Genomic DNA, 17,781 nt, shown 5'->3' with positions numbered 1-17,781 from the left:
TCTGAAAATGATTATTTTCAGCAGCTGAAAGAAAGGTTGGTGCCATCTAAACTCCTTTAAATCTTGGTTGTCCATAAATGATGCAGGCGGAACAATAAAGGAGATGAAACCAATGTTTCATCAAGGTAAAAGAAAACTAGAATCCATCATATTTGAAAGACTCTCAAAGGTTTTCAATATATTTCTTCAAAATAAAAGTTAATGATCATTAGGGCTACAACACTTGAGTAAGGAAAAACACAAATACCACCAAATTACGAAAATGTCCCTAAACTTCCTAAACGGTGGAATTTGTCAAAAATAAAGACAAAAATAGGACGGAACGAGTCAGGGTAAAAATAGTCTTGATCACTATGTCGAAACGAGTCGCTCATGTCAAATTTCACGCGATTTCTCCTAACGTGACACTAGTCCTATTAGCCTATTTTCTTTAAGTGCCACTATTCCTATTAAACCATCTCCAATTGGGTACCTTTTAGTATCTCATGGGAGGACTGTTCAAAGTGGCATTTAAGGACACCGAGAAACATTTTGTTAACCGGCATTGGCAAGCAAGGAATCGGTTTCTAGTCAAAGTGCAATTTATTAATTATCTGAAAGGATAAAGATGAAAGCTCAGTAATACTATATTCACAAAGGATGAAATGTTGTTATCACCGAACCTGTTGCAGGCAATGGTTAACCTGATATTAAACTAAACAAACGACACATGGAAAGAACGATCCAAACAACATAATTAAGAAAGCGGAAATTACCATATGCAAGATTTACATGGTTCGGCGATGTGTTTACGTCTATGGAGTTGCAGAGATTTCACTACTTTTAGGGAGAAATAGAGTACAATGTGAATATTCTCTCTTCGACTTGGTGGCCGTTGACAAGAGCGAAAAGTACGAGATAAAGATACAAAAGACCTAAAACACAACATCTATTTATATTCCCGAATGACTATGAAATTGCCCTCCCAGTTAAGACGGTCTTTAACTGAACATAAATTATTGTAGAAAAATGAATATCTAGGAGGCTTAAACAAAAATTTCATGACCTCTAAGTTTTAAAAATGCCCAACTCTTTCTCATACAAGTTTTCAACCCTAAATCCATAATTTTCATAACCCTTGATCAATAAAAGGACTCCTGAGACAGGGATTCAAATCTTTCTTGCACCCATAATGTTACTATAGAGAATATAAGCGATAAAAAGCTTTTCCATTTATTGCAGTGAGGATAGTCATCTACAAGATTTCTCATGCCCAAAGCAAAATATAACATAAGTTATGGTACTACCACTTAGGAAAAAGAAGAAAAAGAAATACCGTTCGGATAGCCAACACACCAAAGTTTATAACGAAAATGATAAAGATCCTGGTAGTTGGTATCCCAGCTGTTCAATTAGACGGATAGATTTAAGTGAATTCGTGAGCTCCACATGTAATGCACATAAAATCCTGTGCATACAACTCAGTAACTAGGATAACTGGAATGCTAGTTACTGGGACCCCTATCGTAACTGATTACATAATGTGCACCATGGGATGAAAGTGTCATGGAGAGAGTTCTTTCACAGGACTTAGTCCGGGCAGCCACCCCAACCCTTTAGGCATCCTTGCCCTTGGAAGTGGAGGTACAAAAGGCTTCTTTACTCCCCCATTCCTTCTCCTTAAACAATTTGACCACCCTTCTCTGGAGGTATAGAATTCTTTAGCAGAACACATAGAAAAATCCTCAGAGTTACACCCACCACTGTCCCAACTTATTAGTGCATCTGACATCTCTTCTTTGCCTTCTGCAGGTCCTTCCACTTCATTGTTTCTTGAATGCCTACGTTTCAGTTTCTGAGCAGTGCTTAATGGTATTATATAGTACTTGTATCCAGGCAGCAGAGTCTCTTCTGGCCCAAGAAGGGACCTTTGAGGATTTCTAAAGACTTCTGGTCTTGCAACACACATCCCAGGATGCTTAACCATCACTGTAGATGCAGAAACTGCAGACCGGTATAGCTCAGCTTTTCCACCTGCATGAACTATCCTAACAAATTTTTTCTTTGACGAGCATATACCCATTGATGCAGAAGCTCTTCGTAATTCCTTTTCCCTTTTGCTTTCTTGATCAATTTTCCGCGGAATCCCTGAAATTCGAGAAAAGACATTAAGCATAGCAAATCCCAGAAACCTTCTTATCCAAATATCTCATTATGATCCACAGGAAGAGAATGTGAGTACACTGGAGTTTTAAGGAGTATTTTATGGCCGGCTAGCTATAAATTTGTATTACCAGACAGAATATGGTGATGAAACCAAGGCTCATTGTAGTCAATAGATTAGGAAGGAATGGCTGCTTTTTTCTTTTTTTCCTTGTCTACAACACAAAAGCCATGGATAAATGACAAGAAATTGCCAATTGGGTATCAAAGATGATTTGTTAATTTGATCCTCCTTCAATTCTGTTGGCACATCCTTTCACTAATGTCACATAACTATCATCTCAACTTCTTTAAATGAAAGTAATCAACTCAATTGTTCTAACAGTTGGTATTTCAATTATCTCGTATACACATGATCAAAGTCAATTTGTGTGGGACATGTTCATGTGCCTACAACTCAATAAATGAATAACTGAGAGACGAACTGCTGAGATTCTTATTATAACTGTTTTCAATAATCATTGCAAATAGAGGATTAATTGACCATAATCTATCAAGAAAAAAAAGATAGAGCCCCTATTTTTGTTAAAAAAGCTCAGTGAACATATAATTATACAGCGAAATCAGTTTGATCCTTTCAGAGCAGTGTCAAATAATACACCTCCATCAGTAAATAAGGGCCGAGCCGTAGCGGAGCCAATTCAATAATTTCAATAATATCTAAAATTTCAATTGTAATTCAAGAATCATGGAGAACTACAAATTATGGTATCGATAGCTTCTGTCAGAGTCTTGACATGGCTGTAACACATTCTTGATAGTATAATCCGGCATGCCCTCCGGAGCCTTTTGAGATAAACGTATCCTCAAGCGTCGAAATAGGAATGAAGAAATAGAACAAAGAATATTAACGTAGGGAATGTCATCGTTTCAACTAGCTTCTCCTTTCTTGGATCAAAGAATGTATTCGGAGTATCCTCCTCTTCTCAATGAATCTCAAGAGCGCATGGGTCAGCAGTGAAAAAATTGCTTGAAACTCCATACAACTCATCTGATTAGATACATCTATATCAAGTATTTTGCTATGATCATGCCACCGCATCAGCCTGTCTTCTAGTTAGTCGAGCATACAAGCCATCTTTGCGAAGTAGTTCACCGTGACTACCAACCTGCATGTTTGCAAATGAAATAATTAAGTTCATACTTCACTCTCCATGCTCAGAGTGACAACTGGGAGCTAAATAGAAAACAGTCGGAATTTTCACCCAGCAAAAAAAGCCAACTCATATATATCTAGAATGGTTTACTGGCACATTTCTTCTAGTGCAAGATAGCAAGTGATAAAATCAAAGCTTTGAACGAACCAGAGAGATAGTATATCTCCACTTCACAAAAAAAAGAAAACAACGAAATAGTGCAATACCAACATACTCGAGTCTTGAGTATTGTGTATTCAATAGTTAATATGTGCAATATAAGAAACTGCAGAAAAAATGCCCCGGGCTTCTTTTTTCCTTCGCATTATGTGAGTATAATACACACTAATCAGCCCTACAATTAACATGGAGATTAGTGTTTTTTTTCAGTGTTACCAACCTCGACAACTTGACCACCATCCATTACCACTATCCGGTCAGCAGCTTGTATTGTAGAAAGCCTACAGAAAGTGGAAGAAGAAACTTCAGACTCACGAAAAGGACATTAAATAGGAATGGGCTGGAGAACTACCTGTGTGCAATTACTATGACCGTTCTCTTCGCTGTTGAGTCACTTCTGACAGCACGGAGCACACCCTGGATTAAGAAAAATTATACTAAGAGCAGGTGTCTAAGCTGAAATTCTATCTTTTCCGAGTGGCAAGAGTGATGTAGTGTAAGAGGTAGCACCTTAACATTGTGTTCACTCTCTGCATCCAGTGCACTAGTGGCTTCATCAAGGATCAAAATGCTAGGATCTCTAAGAATTGCCCGAGCAATGGCAATGCGCTGCTTCTGTCCCCCACTAAGCAAATCATTGTCAACAATTGTACGGTAACCATTGGGGAGTGCAGAGATGAACTCATGTGCATACGCTTGCTTGGCAGCCCGTTCAACATCCTCCTGCTTTATATCTCTGGTACATCCATACCTTATGTTGGAACTAATATCCATACGGAAAAGTTTTGGTTCCTGTTTCAAAGTAGTTGTTAGAATGAAAGGTCAATAAAATTTACCTAACATTGATATGCAGCAGGTGAATGAAAGACCTGTCCCACAAATCCTATTATCTCCCTCAACCATTTGATGTCCAAATCTTTGATGGGGATGCCATCAATTGCAATCTGCAAATAAATAGCAATCATACTGAAAGGTTCTATGCAATCTAATTATCCAAATATTATAAAAAAAAGAAATAACATAATTACCGACTATTAAAATGCAAGTGGTAATATTCTCCCAGGGAGAATTCAAGCACTAACAGAAGAATGACAATCGCTAATGCGGGTGCAACAGATGAATCTATGTACACAAATATTTATACTAAAACAAGAAAGTGATATATATATATATATATTGTTTTTATTATAAGTTGCTTTTAGTGCGAGGCTCGAGGGAGGATTTGAACCTTCAATCAGTTCGAAATCCTAAGAAGTGGTTAGAGCTCCTTGTTAAGAAAGTGAGTTGAATTGCTAACTGATAATGGACATAGAAAAAAACTTATGAAGCACTCAACCATGTGTGTGCTTGAGCCTTGCGGCCAATGATCACATACACAGCAAGTCAACATCAAGAATAATTGTCAAATAAAGTGGGAGATAATATTATTCATTGAATATACTCAACTGACTTACAATTCTGCTGTAATTTACAAATTATTGTATCATATACAAGATTGAATATTCTTACCTGTCCACTGGTGGGCTCATAAAGACGCAACAAAAGATTCACCAGAGTGCTTTTTCCACTGCCACTAAGACCAACCTGAACAATATTAGAATATGGAGCTAATTATATATCACCATTATAGTTAGAGAAAGAAAACAAGCTGGAGGAAAAGAAACACTCACAATTGCAACTACTTCACCAGGATCCACAAAGATGCTGACATGCTGCAGTACAGGAACCTGTCCAAAGGTGTATATTTAGCTTGTTTCACATTATAGTGCAATACAAATTTCAGCATAATCAGACTTAGTGGAGGACAGTGGCCTGGAATTTGAATATCAATAGTACAAAATAAAAAACACTCATATTTCCATGAGAAAAAGGATCATGCATAATGTGTATGCAAAAACAAGACGGAATGGCGAATGCTCTCTTAGAAAGTGCCAAACATTAGCTTAAAAGGAAAATGAACTAAAATTCAGAGTGCTGTTCTTGAATTAGAAAAAAGTACAATGCAACAATAATAATCTACAGCATGCGAGACATTTATTCCTTTCATATTGTTTTTATATACATAAAAAAAAAAGAATTAGTTTGCATAAATAAAACCATATTGTTCGTACATGACATAGGACTGCTAAATAAGGAGTCACAAGATATATTTGTAATACTGAGGTATGAAACATACCGTAGGCCTAGAAGAATAATGAAAAGATACATTCACAAACTCTACATGCCCAATCAGCCTTTGCAACTTTACACCTACAAGAGGGTAAAATGAAACATTCAAATAAATAGCAAAGAAGCTAACTTGAAAAATTCAATGTTGGTGATTCAAAACGCAGAGAATGTTATTTCCATAGAAAGGAATACATCAAATCAAACACATTCAACAGTCTTAATGAAAGTAAGTATGGGTTTCCATTGGTCAGTTACAAAAGTCAAAAGATGGCTCGCATGCTCATCTAACTAAAAGACAGGCTGATACGGTGGCATGCTCAGTTAACTGAACCCTGTACTAGAAGACAGTCAAAAGATGGCTTGTATGCTCGACTAACTTAAAAAACAAGGTGCATGCATATCCCAAAAAACACCGGCAAAAAAGGGGGAAAAGAACCCTTAAAAGTAAGATGGACCACTTTCAAGTATAATAAAAGCTCAAAAATTGCTTGCCCGTTGATTTGAATTGGTCACTAGGCAAAAGATCCATCAGTTGGAAGACTTTCTCACTTGCCCCAACTGACTGCATCAAAGATGAGAAACTATCCCCCATCCACCAAGTTGAGTATATCAGCCATTCACTATACATTATAAACTTTGTAAGTTGCTCTGCAGTAATATGACCAGCCAAAATAGACATTCCTCCAATAAGCACAGAAATAACCTGGAAATAAAATGAGGCAATGAAAGGAGAAGTGAACTTCCATCACTAAAACAGAGAAAAAAATAATTAAGGAATTCTTACGTTCAGCATAACTCATTTCAACCTTTCAGATCAGTACATGTGATTTAGAAGGAAAAAAAAAAAGACAATAAATAGAAGAAGACAAAAGGCCAATAACTAATGGACAAAGGTTTAACATTTTTAGTCACATACTGGAAGTTTATCAGACACAGAAAGAAGAAAAAAAAATTATAGCATTTGATATTAGAAAGTTTACCTTGCCAAGCTTAGATGTTAGGACACAAGGCTCCCATGATTTTGTGAACATGTAAGCCATAGAGCACTATCCTAATATACATCTAAAATTAACAGCAAAACAAGCCATGCATCATGCTATTTCAAACAGTTAAGATTGAAATATTTAACCATTTATTCATAACAAATTGCTTTAGTCCCCATTGGCAAACCAGATTTTAGAAATTATTTTAAAGTGTCCTACATCCGAGGCAGACAAATTTTGTTTTTTAATAGGTAAATGCAAAAAATTCTAACTACACAAATAGAAAGCTGCCCTACGTAGTGTAGCACACAAATCAAACTGGAATATGACAAAGAAAGCTGTTTGCACACTCGAGATTTGTTAAAATGTAATTTATAGCCATAATAACATACCAGAAAGCTAGATTAAATCACATAAACTCTCAAGTTCCTTACCAAACAAATTTTTGGAATAGCAAAAACTATTTGAATTCACCTTTCATGACACTAAAAAAGCTATACCTGAGTTGAATGATAAAGAGTGTTAAAGCTTAGATTCCAAAATCCAGATGCTGCACTTTGACGCAAGCTTATATCAGCCAATGTACCCAGCCACATGTTATACCTATTAATCATGCAAAGACAGAACAGTGTTTCCATCACAACCTAAATTTACCATATGAGGCAAGTCAGCTGTTGCAGATGCATGTATTTTTTGTGAATTATGTTATGCAGATTATAACAGATGATATAAAGATTATTAAAAATAAAGGCACAACTCTAGGAACAAAGATTACCTTTCAAATTCTTGTCTTTCTGTACCGTAAACACGAACAGTTCTCATTAAAGATAATGTCTCTTGTGCCACCTAAATCAAAGAAGGAAAGGGCACTCACCACTAAAATCGTTCAAGAAACATAAATTTTATCAGTAAGTAGAGATAAGGTGTCTTGTTCTACTTCATTGGCAGAAGCTGTGGACTCTTGGATTAACCTTGCAGCCTTCTTCTGGTACCTGCTCAACAGAAAGAGATGAGGTAACAGTTTAAATACTCCGAAAAACATTTCAATAGGCAAGAGAGACAGTCGCTGTTAAAATTAACAAGAATCCAATGAAGTTTGAATCTTTCTCTCTGTCGTCCTGTTAGTATTCTAACCCAGCATGTTTATTTAGATGAATGTATTTCATGAAGCAAGAGGAACTTCATCTTTCCTATCCTCAACCTTCTTTTTCACTTGATCTCTAAATCTTCTAAGATCCATTAGTTCCAATTTTTGCTTTCACAATAAAAACATGAGCTTCCTTAAACCCAACTCAAACTTAACTGGTCACAGTTTCCTGCACATCCTCATTTGTAATGCTTAGTTGATCTGATCCTATCTCCTATTCATCTCTGATAACCTCAGTTCAGTAACACTCATTCGTTCATTGTAAACTTACAACAAAGTTGATCTTTAAGACAAGATTAATCTGAGGGAATAGTGAATTCTTACAGGCCATAAATGAACATTACTGCTGCCAATGTAAAGCATATCATCAATGTGAATAAACCGAGCCGCCATGAAAGAACTAGCAAGTAGATCAAGGCACCTGTACCCTAAAACATAGAATTGACAAGGAAATTAAAATATTAAATACCGTACAGTGAGCAATCACGGATTTATTGCTCATCTGATCGATAATACAACCTGAAGAGAATTTCTTAGTATCAAATTGAGATCATTTCCAATAACCCGAGATACTTGCTGACAGTCTGATCCAAGCCTACTGGTCAAATCACCGACTGTCTCACTGTCAAAAAAAGATATATCCTGCAGAAGATGCACAGCCAGGATAAGTAACCCATATATAATAAAACCAAACAGCTATGGCTTGCAAAGAGATGCACATGGCAGCAAGTCCACAAGGATTTTCTCTATATGTATTAACACCTGAAGAAGTAGAGCAGAATACAGTCTTTCCCTCATACGCTTCACCTGCATAAGGTTTTCGGAAACACAGTTAATGTTCAAGTTGAACTTCAGGAAGAAAATCATTGGAACAACAATTCACCCCAGATGGAAATTTTGAAAAATTGGACGCATATCAAAACCCCAAGTGCATATCCCATTCTTTAACTAGTAGGGCATTCAATATGTTGGTGAATGGTGATGCCTTATTGGATGATAGAAGTAGCCCAATCTAACAATTTACATACTGTGGAGCTCATATTTGAAAAGATTCAAATCATTCCGAGACATTTAATGCAATCATGTGATCTTTGGAAGGCAGAACAGAATAGCCAGCAAGATTGATGCTGCATAACTCATCCCTAGAATGCCAATGAAAAAGCAAACCATGGTCCATGAGACAGAAACTTACAAGAATCATATTTGCTATGCCAAAACAGCAACCTCGTAGACCACTGAGATTGAATTAAACAGGGTATGAGTCAGCATCTTTCAACAAGAAGACAAAAGATTCAACATTTGCAAGCAAAAAGTTTCATGTGAGGCAGAAGTTGGAGGAAGGAAAAAAAAAAAGAAAAAAAGAAACCATAATATTTAATTGCTTCAAAGGCATGAAGACATTTATTTTAACAACATATTACATCAACGGGGATTGTTTTTTGTGATGCACAGAGAAGAGGTCATTATATGGTTTGTAACTTAAAGACAAAGGGGGAGGAGGGTTGACCATACAAGATTTTGACCTGCATATTCCTGAAGTAATACATAGGAGAATCAAGAGATGCACGTTTCGATGAAACACTGCGACCTCACTGCTCTGCGCTGAAAAGATTGATGCTGTCAAGTAATGCGGTATAGAGATCTCCGAGAGCTGAACCAAATAGAGGCAGAAGTTAGTCCCTAATAACAATCATTGAGAAATTAAATTGATGCCCGCTAACTTGAAAGCAAAAAAAAAAATCAACATAAGATTAAATCGGTATGTGTCAAACTCGTAATGGCAACCTCCATCTCCCAGAACTCAAAACACTGTCATCAGGTGTAACACATATCAAAATTAAGAATTAGGAGGTTTTGAATGACTTGCTCCCTTCAGTAACGTATGAAAACATTTGCCGGCACACATTTTATGCATGAATTTCACTCCATTTAAGTGCCTTCTAGCAGATGCAGACTGCTTAACACTACTGCACCATCCAAAATGCTGTACACATATTGTTTAGAGCCTAATTCCTTCATCTTCATCAACTTCTCATCCAAAATCTATAGTTTAAACAACATCTAATATGTTGTCTTCTAAAACTTTATTGAATAAACTACATTTGAACGCTGATTAATAATCATAATGTAATAAGATGTTCACAGAATTCAAGATACATAGTAATCATGTGACTAAATATAAGGTAATAAACGAAAGGAAGGTAACCACCCACCGCCGCAATAATCAGGGAAGAAAAGGCCACAAAAATGACCCAGCGATCTCCAGCCACCAACTCCCACATTCGACCAAGCGCCCGCCAGACAGTCAACGGTTTTGCTGTTATATTGACCTCAACGTCATCAGAAAATCTCCACCAGCTTCCTCCGGGCAAAATTGATCGAATAAAGTCAATCCAATTCCCAATCTTCTCTCGCAGCTCAACATTGTCTTCCGCTAGCTCGTTCTGGACGGAGAATCCGTTAATTGAAGAAGATTTTAGAGGAGATAACTGCCAGTGTTTGGTGCTGCAGAGAGAGAATCGAAGTTTATTATTGGCAGAGAAACGGAGGCTCCGACGGTAAATGTTGATTGTGGAAGATTTTCGTATGTGTGGAAGCGAAGAGAGGAAGAGAGGCTCAGTAGTGCAGAGTGGCAGAGCCATAGAAGAGAAGAGAATGGCGTTCAGCTTTCAGGATGCAACTGACGCTTCACGCTAAGTTCAGATTGTCGTGGCATTTTCGTTCATGTGGTGCGTATTGCTCATCGCACCTGGGTAAAAAATACTCCTACCCAAAGGTAGGGTGGTAAAACTCTCTCCGAGCCAAATAAATAAATTTGTCTGATTCAGATTAAATCAAGTTCGGACATAAATTATATATCTGAAATTAAAGTTTAAACATAAAAAAAATTTCCAGTTTAAATCCATGTCTCAATATAATTACATAAATCTTATCTAATTTAATTATTTGGACCCTAACCGAATTAAATTATTGTCCGATTTATTTGACTAAATTTAAATTAATCCTGATGTGATCAATTAAGTACATCTTAAATCTAATCCGAATTAAGGTCCGAACATATAAACATTTCATGAACACGTGATCTCATCCGACCTAAAATCCACATGAAACCAATTTTTTGTCACCACTATTCACTGAGTACCTGCGCCCAAATCATAACGAGTTTTCCTAATTAATTAATGGGTCGGAAATGAATACGAATATTTTTATAAAGCAAATAATGGACAGGTGTTTGTCGAAATCGAACCTGCTCATTTTACAGTTGGTGAAGTTTTTTATAATTACTGTAGTTCTCAAAATTAAGAGGGCAGAAATTTATCGTATTGACGGGTATCGGATGGGATGATGATTCGAATAGCAACGGATATTTTAACAGAACGGGTAAAGATTTGTTTTATCGGGTATGACAACGGGTGAAGAGGTGTCCGCCCGGTTGACACCTACCTTCAAGTCATGTGCTACATAAACGACGTCGTGCAATGCTGAGGTGTTTTGGCTACGTGTTTGGCTGCACAACTCTCGTCAGAGCTCCACGTAAGTGGTAACTTTCACATTCTGTATGACGGAATTACCCTCAACGTTCTTACACGTAATCGAATCATTTTAAAATCTACGTCAAGGATATATTTGTCTTTAAACCGCCAATGAAAAATCAAAAAAGATCTAAGGATTCATATCCACTAGATTTTTGCCTTCCACTCCGTTTGTCTTCACCGGCGCCATGGCCGTGATTCTGGGAAACTTGGCTGTGTTACTAGACCTTCACTCGCCTCCGATCATAATAACTGACCGCAAGAACCGTCCGGTAGCTCTAGATGTTGTGTCCAATCTATTCAAAAAAGAGGCGCACCAAATCTCCAGCAATACGAACAACTACGCATCATTAGCCGCCAAGAACTTCGAATCGGACGGGGAAATTAGAAGTCACAGAGTTGTAGCTCGAGGCAAATCGAATTCGAAGGTAAACGGAGTGGATTTCGACGCTGGCTCCAGTGATGAGGAAGGGAACGGTAATGGGGATGGAGAGGAGTCATCGTACGCTTGGGAGGAAGAGATGAGGAAAAGATTGAAGGAGATTGAGGAGATGAGAGAGCTGGAGAAAAAAGCTGAGGAGTTGCAGAATCGCGTGGAGGAGGAGAAAGAAGGGGACGAGGACCGGGAGGAGACCGAGGAAGAGAAGAGGATGAGGGTGCGGAGAGAGCTCGAAAAGGTCAGTATTTGTTTCTGTATTATTTGGTATCAATAGTGTTTCTCCATAATTGTGAAGAGATAGAATCAATCTTTTCCTAGTCTTAGTGACTGGCTTCGGCCCAGTTGTTGGGTTTGGGAGGAAGAAACCCGTGAGGGTAATCCGATGTATCCACGGGTTGTTCCGCATGTGGATTTCTGACACTAATTGGTTATGTGGTGTCCAGTTGGCTAAGGAGCAAGCGGAGCGCAGAGCCACCGCACAATTGATGTTCGAATTGGGTCAGAAAGCTTATGGGAAGGGCATGTACGGACGTTCCATTGAGTTCCTTGAAGGTGCCCTTACAATCATTCCCAGGCCAACATTATTTGGCGGTGAGGTTGGTTTGGTGCCCAACATTAGAATCTGGTTTGGGATACTTTCTTGGGTTATAATGGATAAATGGATGTTTAATTGCAGATTAATCCATTCAAAAAAAGTTTCATTGTGGATTAATGGGGACAATTATTGATACTGATTTGCAGATTCAAATATGGCTTGCTATGGCATATGAAGCGAATAATCGGCATGGGGATTGCATTGCTCTATATCAGCAACTGGAGAAGAAGCACCCCATAATGAGCATCAGGCGCCAAGCTTCTGAGCTTCGCTACATCTTGCAAGCACCTAAGCTTAAGATTTCCCAGGAGGAAATGGTTACTATTCCCCTGATTGGTTCAAGTTATGACAGGTAAAATTGTTTCTTCTCATGTAGTATAATAATTAATACTTCAGGAAATCATTGGCTATAGCATGTGATGGCATATTCAGCATTTACCATCAATTTCAATTAGTGTCCATATGATGTTAATTTTGTGAGTATCCATATATATATATATTTAGAACATGCGAACATGCGGCCTAGTGGTGGAGTTATAGTTGCAACCTAGAGGTTACATGTTTAATTCTTAGAAACAGTTTCTTATGCGTGGGGGTAAGGTCTATGTACATCTTGTCTATCCTCGACCCTGCACATCGTGGGAGCTTTGTGCACTAGTGTTGTTTGCCTAAAATCCATATATATTTTTAGAACAGCAGTACTACTAAAAGCATGCTTGAAAAATCATGTAGCACTTATTGAATCTTGGAACTGAGTCTTTTTGTTTGTTCACTAGGCACATCTACTGCCCCAACATGCACCCTCTAATGTTCAAAGCATTAAGTGGTCTCAACCTTGGTGTACCAGATTTCTAGAATATGTTGTTGGTGTCTTACTTCTTATGTTTTGTTCTCATTGGTAGAGAAGTTTTGCTGGGAGATTATTCAGTTAGCAATCCTTACAAATGCATATCTTTTCTTGCACAAAGCCATAAGAGTGTGTTTGGATTGAAGGATTTGGGGGGAGGGGAAGGGAGGGGAAGGGGGATTATTTTTCCCTCTCCCATGTTTGGATAGATAAAAAAAAGGAGGAGAAAATTTGTTTAATTTACTAATTTATCCTTCTTTTTATGTTAAAATATTATGTACAAGGGTAAAATAGATATTTAACTTACAAATGATTTAATTAGTAATCCCTTCCCTCCAAATGACTCCATTTTGGAGATAGAATTTTAACAAAAATTTAATGAAATCTTCCTCCCAAATCCCCTCAAATCCCTCCCCTTAATTTTTAATAAACTATCCAAACAAGGGAATTGGAAGGAAACTCTATTTCCCTTCCGTTCCCTTCCCTCCAAATCCCTCAATCCAAACACACTCTAACTCTCCATGTCTAGAATATGCTGTTGGTGTCTTTCCTAGTTACCTATATGATGTTTTGGTCTCCTAGATAGAGAAGTTTTTCAGGGAGATTATTCATTAAGCAATCCTTAGAAATGCGCATCTTTTATTTTACAAAGCCATAACTCCATAACTCCCCATAGGCAAGTTGTGTGGAATTCGGATTCATGTCAGCTTTATTTTAATGCTGGATTGCTGGTACTTGTTTCTTTATTTTTTTGTTAGACAAGATTTCCATTTCCTGCTATGGTATGCTGGTCTCATCCAATTAAGTAACAGGCACTTATAATTTGTTGATCAGCATATTTGCTATGAGGTTAATAGTGCCATACTGCCATGTTCACATAAGTGAAAGGGTATAAGCCTAAGTATTGGCTTTGTTGTGTTACTCTACTGTTGGCGAGGCTTTGGGATGCAATTTTTTCCTGCTTTGTCTTTATAGTAATTGCAGTACTGGAATTTTTTGTTAGAAAGTAATAATACGGCGATTGACTGTTATAAAAGTTACATGTTATTGGACTTTGGTGCTGTTGTTTGTTTTAATAGGAAGCTCTTTCTGAAGACATGATCGATCTTCAGCATCAAGGAAAATGACATTTAATTTTGGAATCCGTCATTCACACAACAGAGTCTTTCTTGGAATCAGACCATTTTTACTTTGTTCTACTGTTTATCTTCTTTGTGATTGCATATATAGTTGCCGACTCCGTCAAATATGTTTTTCAGCAACTTATTTGCATTATTAGCGTTTCAAGGTTATTCAGATTCGTTCTGTGAAGTATGTGATCTCTATTATTTCATGGAACCTGGACAGGGGAAGGGAGTGAAGTTGATGCTGTTGATGTGTTGTTATTGCAGCTATGCAGGAACATGGACTGATAAATACAAGGACAAAGATCAAAGAAGAAGTGGATCGACGACAAATCAGCTTCCGTCATCGAGGGATTTCATAGGGGACTTTTTTGTCTGGCGACCTCCTATTGGATTGGAGAAAAGCCCAGCTTTTTGGGTTTTCTTTACATTCTGGCTGGGTTTGGTTGGAGCTGCACTCATTCTGCAAAAATGATTATTATAGCGCATTGTCCATATTTGTAAAATTGTAATTGTAATTGTAATTGTTCGTTCCAAACTTGGCCATGTAACTATTTATACGTTTGTTAATACATACCAATGTCATATTCTGTATTTACAAAGCAAAAGTTTTATATGGTTTAGTTATTAGTGGCATGATAACAAAGTAGCTTTGGTTGGGATGGTGATGTTGACTATGGTAACCCTTCATAAATACGGAAAGGTCGTAAGTTTAATTTATACGCCAAGCAGTTTTGGTGTTAATTTATTCACGGTCTTCAACTTGGTCTTTTGTCAGTGTAGGGTGGGTTGGTTTGACCGTCCGAGTTTAGAACTAGAGCTAAAGCTGGCATAGGTGTCGAGCTATTTGGTATGCTAATCGGGTTGGTGGTTTGAGTTTAGAGTTGTAGTTGGTCCAGTTGTCCGGTGGACGTGTTAGAGCTTGGAACGATTGGGTTGGCGGTTTGAGTTTAGAGCTTGAGCAAGCTTAGGTACCAAGCTGTTCAGTACACTGATTGAATTAACGGCTCGAGTTTAGAGTTAGAGTTGGTCGAGTTAGAGTTGGTCCAGCGGTGTGGTGGCATGGTTTTGTAATTCGATATTTGGCTGATTGATTGTATTGCTGCTTTTTTTTCTTTTTTTTTTTTTATTCAACTTTTCATTACCGCAGGAGCAGCACGCTCGACTGAGAAAAAACCTACTGCACAACTGTGCGACTGTGCCTCTGGGCTGGATAGATTGTTGGACCTCCAGGTTTATTTGGGCTCTTTAAGGCCCATTGCTTTTAACGGCCCGATAGCCATTACATACAATCATACACTAGGGATTTCCATTGTTAGGCACTTAGGCCCAGCGACATATGTAAAAACCCAAAACCCTAGAGGACAAAACCGTAAACTGAAAAGAAGGAAGCCACCATTTCCTCTCCCCAAATAAATCGTCTCCAAACCCTAATCCTACACTCGATTCCCTTCCGCCATCCCCGCGGCTTCCGAACTCAACAGATCGAACCTACCATCTCCCAGAATGACAACTAGGTTGAGGAAGAACCGCAAGAAGCGTGGTCACGTGAGCGCAGGCCACGGCCGTATTGGCAAGCACCGAAAGCATCCCGGAGGTCGCGGTAATGCCGGAGGAATGCACCACCACCGTATCCTCTTCGACAAGTATCATCCTGGTTATTTTGGTAAAGTCGGTATGCGATACTTCCACAAGCTCCGTAACAAGTTCTACTGCCCGATTGTCAACGTCGATAAGCTATGGTCAATGGTACCCCAGGAGGTCAAGGACAAGGCATCCAAGGATAATGTGCCCATGCTTGATGTTACTCAGTTCGGGTACTTTAAGGTGTTGGGGAAGGGAGTCTTGCCGGAAAACAAGCCGATCGTGGTGAAGGCCAAGCTCGTGTCCAAGATTGCCGAGAAGAAGATTAAGGAGAACGGCGGAGCTGTGGTGCTTGCTGCTTAGGTTCGGCGCCTTTTTTGGTTAGGTTTCGTATTTCAGCTTTTTTTGAGTATGTCAAGACATTTTTCTTGTGATAGCTGGCTATTTAGGGATCAGTTATGGGATATTATATTTTTGGATCTTTTTATCATGTTTTTTTATGGCAGAGATTGTGTTTTTGCTAAGTATGTTCCGTGGAATCTGAAATGGGTGGATTGTTGATTGGTTTGTGCTTGATCACAAAAAATAGTTTCTCCATTATGTGGTTAAGAGCTGGTTTTGTTTTCATCCATAGCTAATTTTGTGATCTTATATGATTTGTTGGGAAATGATAATTGAATGTGTAAAGACATTGGCTTTTTATTTGGGTTTCTGTCCAAAACTTCTTAGGAGGAATCAGGAAGAAGATTATTCAATCATTTTAGTTGAAATGCAGGTGGTGATGCTTCTTAGATGTGGTTGTGTAATGTTGAGAGTTTAGCTGTTTCCAGGCACGGTTTTTCTCAGGCATGTGCTTTACTTGCAACTAAAATAAGCTTCCTTGGTGTTCACTCGAATTTGGTAGATGTTCAGGTGTTGTGTTTCTTTAGCTTCCATGTAATCCAAGCGGTTCGGGTTTGCTTTGGGTTGCACCCCCTTGGTGCCGTTGATAAAAAATTTTCCTTCCAAAAAAATTTGTGTTGCTTTAGCTTTGGATTTCACTCTAATGCTAGATATCTTCATTTGTATACCCTGTTGATTGTGAATCTCTGCGGATTGAGTGATGAAACTTCATCAAGTCTATAACAACCTTCGGTGGATTTTCAAATGAAATTATTTGAATTTGTTGGTCATGCTTTGTTTAGTCTTTATTTTAGCATGCATGAGGCCTCATTTTGCTTCACAGGTACTTATAGAACCTGACCATTACATTTTGTTATGTTGTGGAAAAAATTTGATGTGAGCTTTTATTGCGCTCCTAGATACACATATCAGCATAACCTTTTCTTAGGGGGCTCTGTATATGTGTGCTCCTTCGATTAGTTTAGTTTATGTTTATGTTTTGATGGCATAGAGTTGTGATTTGGTTTTAAGACTCCTTCTCATATATTTGAAATGAATAATTCACTGCTGAATTTATTTGTTTCTTTGCATATGAGAAATGGTTAACTTCCATTGCAATGTCATGTAAAAGTAATATTCTTCTGCTGCTTCTCTCTCCCTCTTTTACCACCCTCTTTGGAGCCAGAAATGCCTTGCAATTTCAGTATCCTAGCGTGCATACAAAATGAGATGTAGGGATCCGCAATTCGTTTAAAATTATAGAACTTGTCATGTTTGAGAGTTGTGTCATATCACACCTCATTTTTTGTTTTTTCGTTTGCTTTAATTTTTCTTCATCGTTATATGTGAATTGTAAACGCTAGGAAATTGCGGACGTTCAAATCCTACAAAATGTGCGTGGTGTATGGGTTGATTGGAAACAATCAAGTTCAAGGTATAACATTCCGGGCTCTAACTCCG

At 38.0% G+C, this 17,781-nt stretch overlaps 3 protein-coding genes across 5 annotated transcripts; 2 read left to right on the top strand and 1 right to left on the bottom strand.

Moving 5' to 3' along the window:
• Window positions 1-2,808: 2,808 nt before the first annotated feature.
• LOC120006822 (ABC transporter B family member 26, chloroplastic) lies at window positions 2,809-10,625 on the bottom strand. 3 transcript variants are annotated; one of them, XM_038856910.1, is made up of 18 exons: window positions 10,031-10,625; window positions 9,341-9,468; window positions 9,010-9,052; window positions 8,580-8,624; window positions 8,337-8,459; window positions 8,142-8,245; window positions 7,608-7,662; window positions 7,446-7,516; window positions 7,171-7,273; window positions 6,180-6,390; window positions 5,695-5,768; window positions 5,189-5,245; window positions 5,028-5,102; window positions 4,388-4,462; window positions 4,029-4,310; window positions 3,871-3,935; window positions 3,739-3,799; window positions 2,809-3,311 (listed from the first exon to the last, which is right to left on the bottom strand). In XM_038856910.1, exons 1-18 carry the CDS (start codon window positions 10,457-10,459, stop codon window positions 3,231-3,233), a joined length of 2,082 nt encoding a protein of 693 aa, XP_038712838.1. In that variant the 5' UTR covers window positions 10,460-10,625; the 3' UTR covers window positions 2,809-3,230. The 3 variants fall into 3 exon arrangements, with proteins under 3 accessions (XP_038712838.1, XP_038712839.1, XP_038712841.1); XM_038856911.1 differs by having other exon boundaries at window positions 9,330-9,468; window positions 10,031-10,169; XM_038856913.1 differs by lacking the exon at window positions 9,010-9,052 and having other exon boundaries at window positions 10,031-10,169.
• Window positions 10,626-11,483: 858 nt separating this feature from the next.
• LOC120006834 lies at window positions 11,484-14,957 on the top strand. Its single transcript, XM_038856936.1, has 4 exons — window positions 11,484-12,027; window positions 12,233-12,385; window positions 12,531-12,736; window positions 14,623-14,957. The coding sequence occupies exons 1-4, from the start codon at window positions 11,539-11,541 to the stop codon at window positions 14,828-14,830; spliced, it is 1,056 nt and encodes a 351-aa protein (XP_038712864.1). The 5' UTR covers window positions 11,484-11,538; the 3' UTR covers window positions 14,831-14,957.
• Window positions 14,958-15,735: 778 nt separating this feature from the next.
• Window positions 15,736-16,548, top strand: LOC120006936 (60S ribosomal protein L27a-3). The gene has a single exon (XM_038857061.1). It carries the CDS (start codon window positions 15,862-15,864, stop codon window positions 16,300-16,302), a length of 441 nt encoding a protein of 146 aa, XP_038712989.1. The 5' UTR covers window positions 15,736-15,861; the 3' UTR covers window positions 16,303-16,548.
• The last annotated feature ends 1,233 nt before the right edge of the window (window positions 16,549-17,781 follow it).

This window comes from Tripterygium wilfordii, chromosome 10 (genome assembly GCF_013401445.1).
Source record: "Tripterygium wilfordii isolate XIE 37 chromosome 10, ASM1340144v1, whole genome shotgun sequence".
Taxonomy (NCBI): Eukaryota; Viridiplantae; Streptophyta; class Magnoliopsida; order Celastrales; family Celastraceae; genus Tripterygium; species Tripterygium wilfordii.
Note: the sequence above shows the minus strand (reverse complement) of the source record. Positions and strands in the feature narration are given on the sequence as shown.

Excerpts from the sequence above, each read along its gene's own strand:
- LOC120006822 (XM_038856910.1), bottom strand. The coding sequence starts at position 10,459 with ATGGCTCTGCCACTCTGCACTACTGAGCCTCTCTTCCTCTCTTCGCTT. Across the intron at positions 3,936-4,028 it reads AGAGTGAACACAATGTTAAG|GGTGTGCTCCGTGCTGTCAG; the intron begins GTGCTACCTCTT and ends TTCTTAATCCAG. Across the intron at positions 3,800-3,870 it reads GTCATAGTAATTGCACACAG|GCTTTCTACAATACAAGCTG; the intron begins GTAGTTCTCCAG and ends CACTTTCTGTAG.
- LOC120006834 (XM_038856936.1), top strand. The coding sequence starts at position 11,539 with ATGGCCGTGATTCTGGGAAACTTGGCTGTGTTACTAGACCTTCACTCG. Across the intron at positions 12,028-12,232 it reads TGCGGAGAGAGCTCGAAAAG|TTGGCTAAGGAGCAAGCGGA; the intron begins GTCAGTATTTGT and ends TGTGGTGTCCAG. Across the intron at positions 12,386-12,530 it reads CAACATTATTTGGCGGTGAG|ATTCAAATATGGCTTGCTAT; the intron begins GTTGGTTTGGTG and ends ACTGATTTGCAG.
- LOC120006936 (XM_038857061.1), top strand. The coding sequence starts at position 15,862 with ATGACAACTAGGTTGAGGAAGAACCGCAAGAAGCGTGGTCACGTGAGC.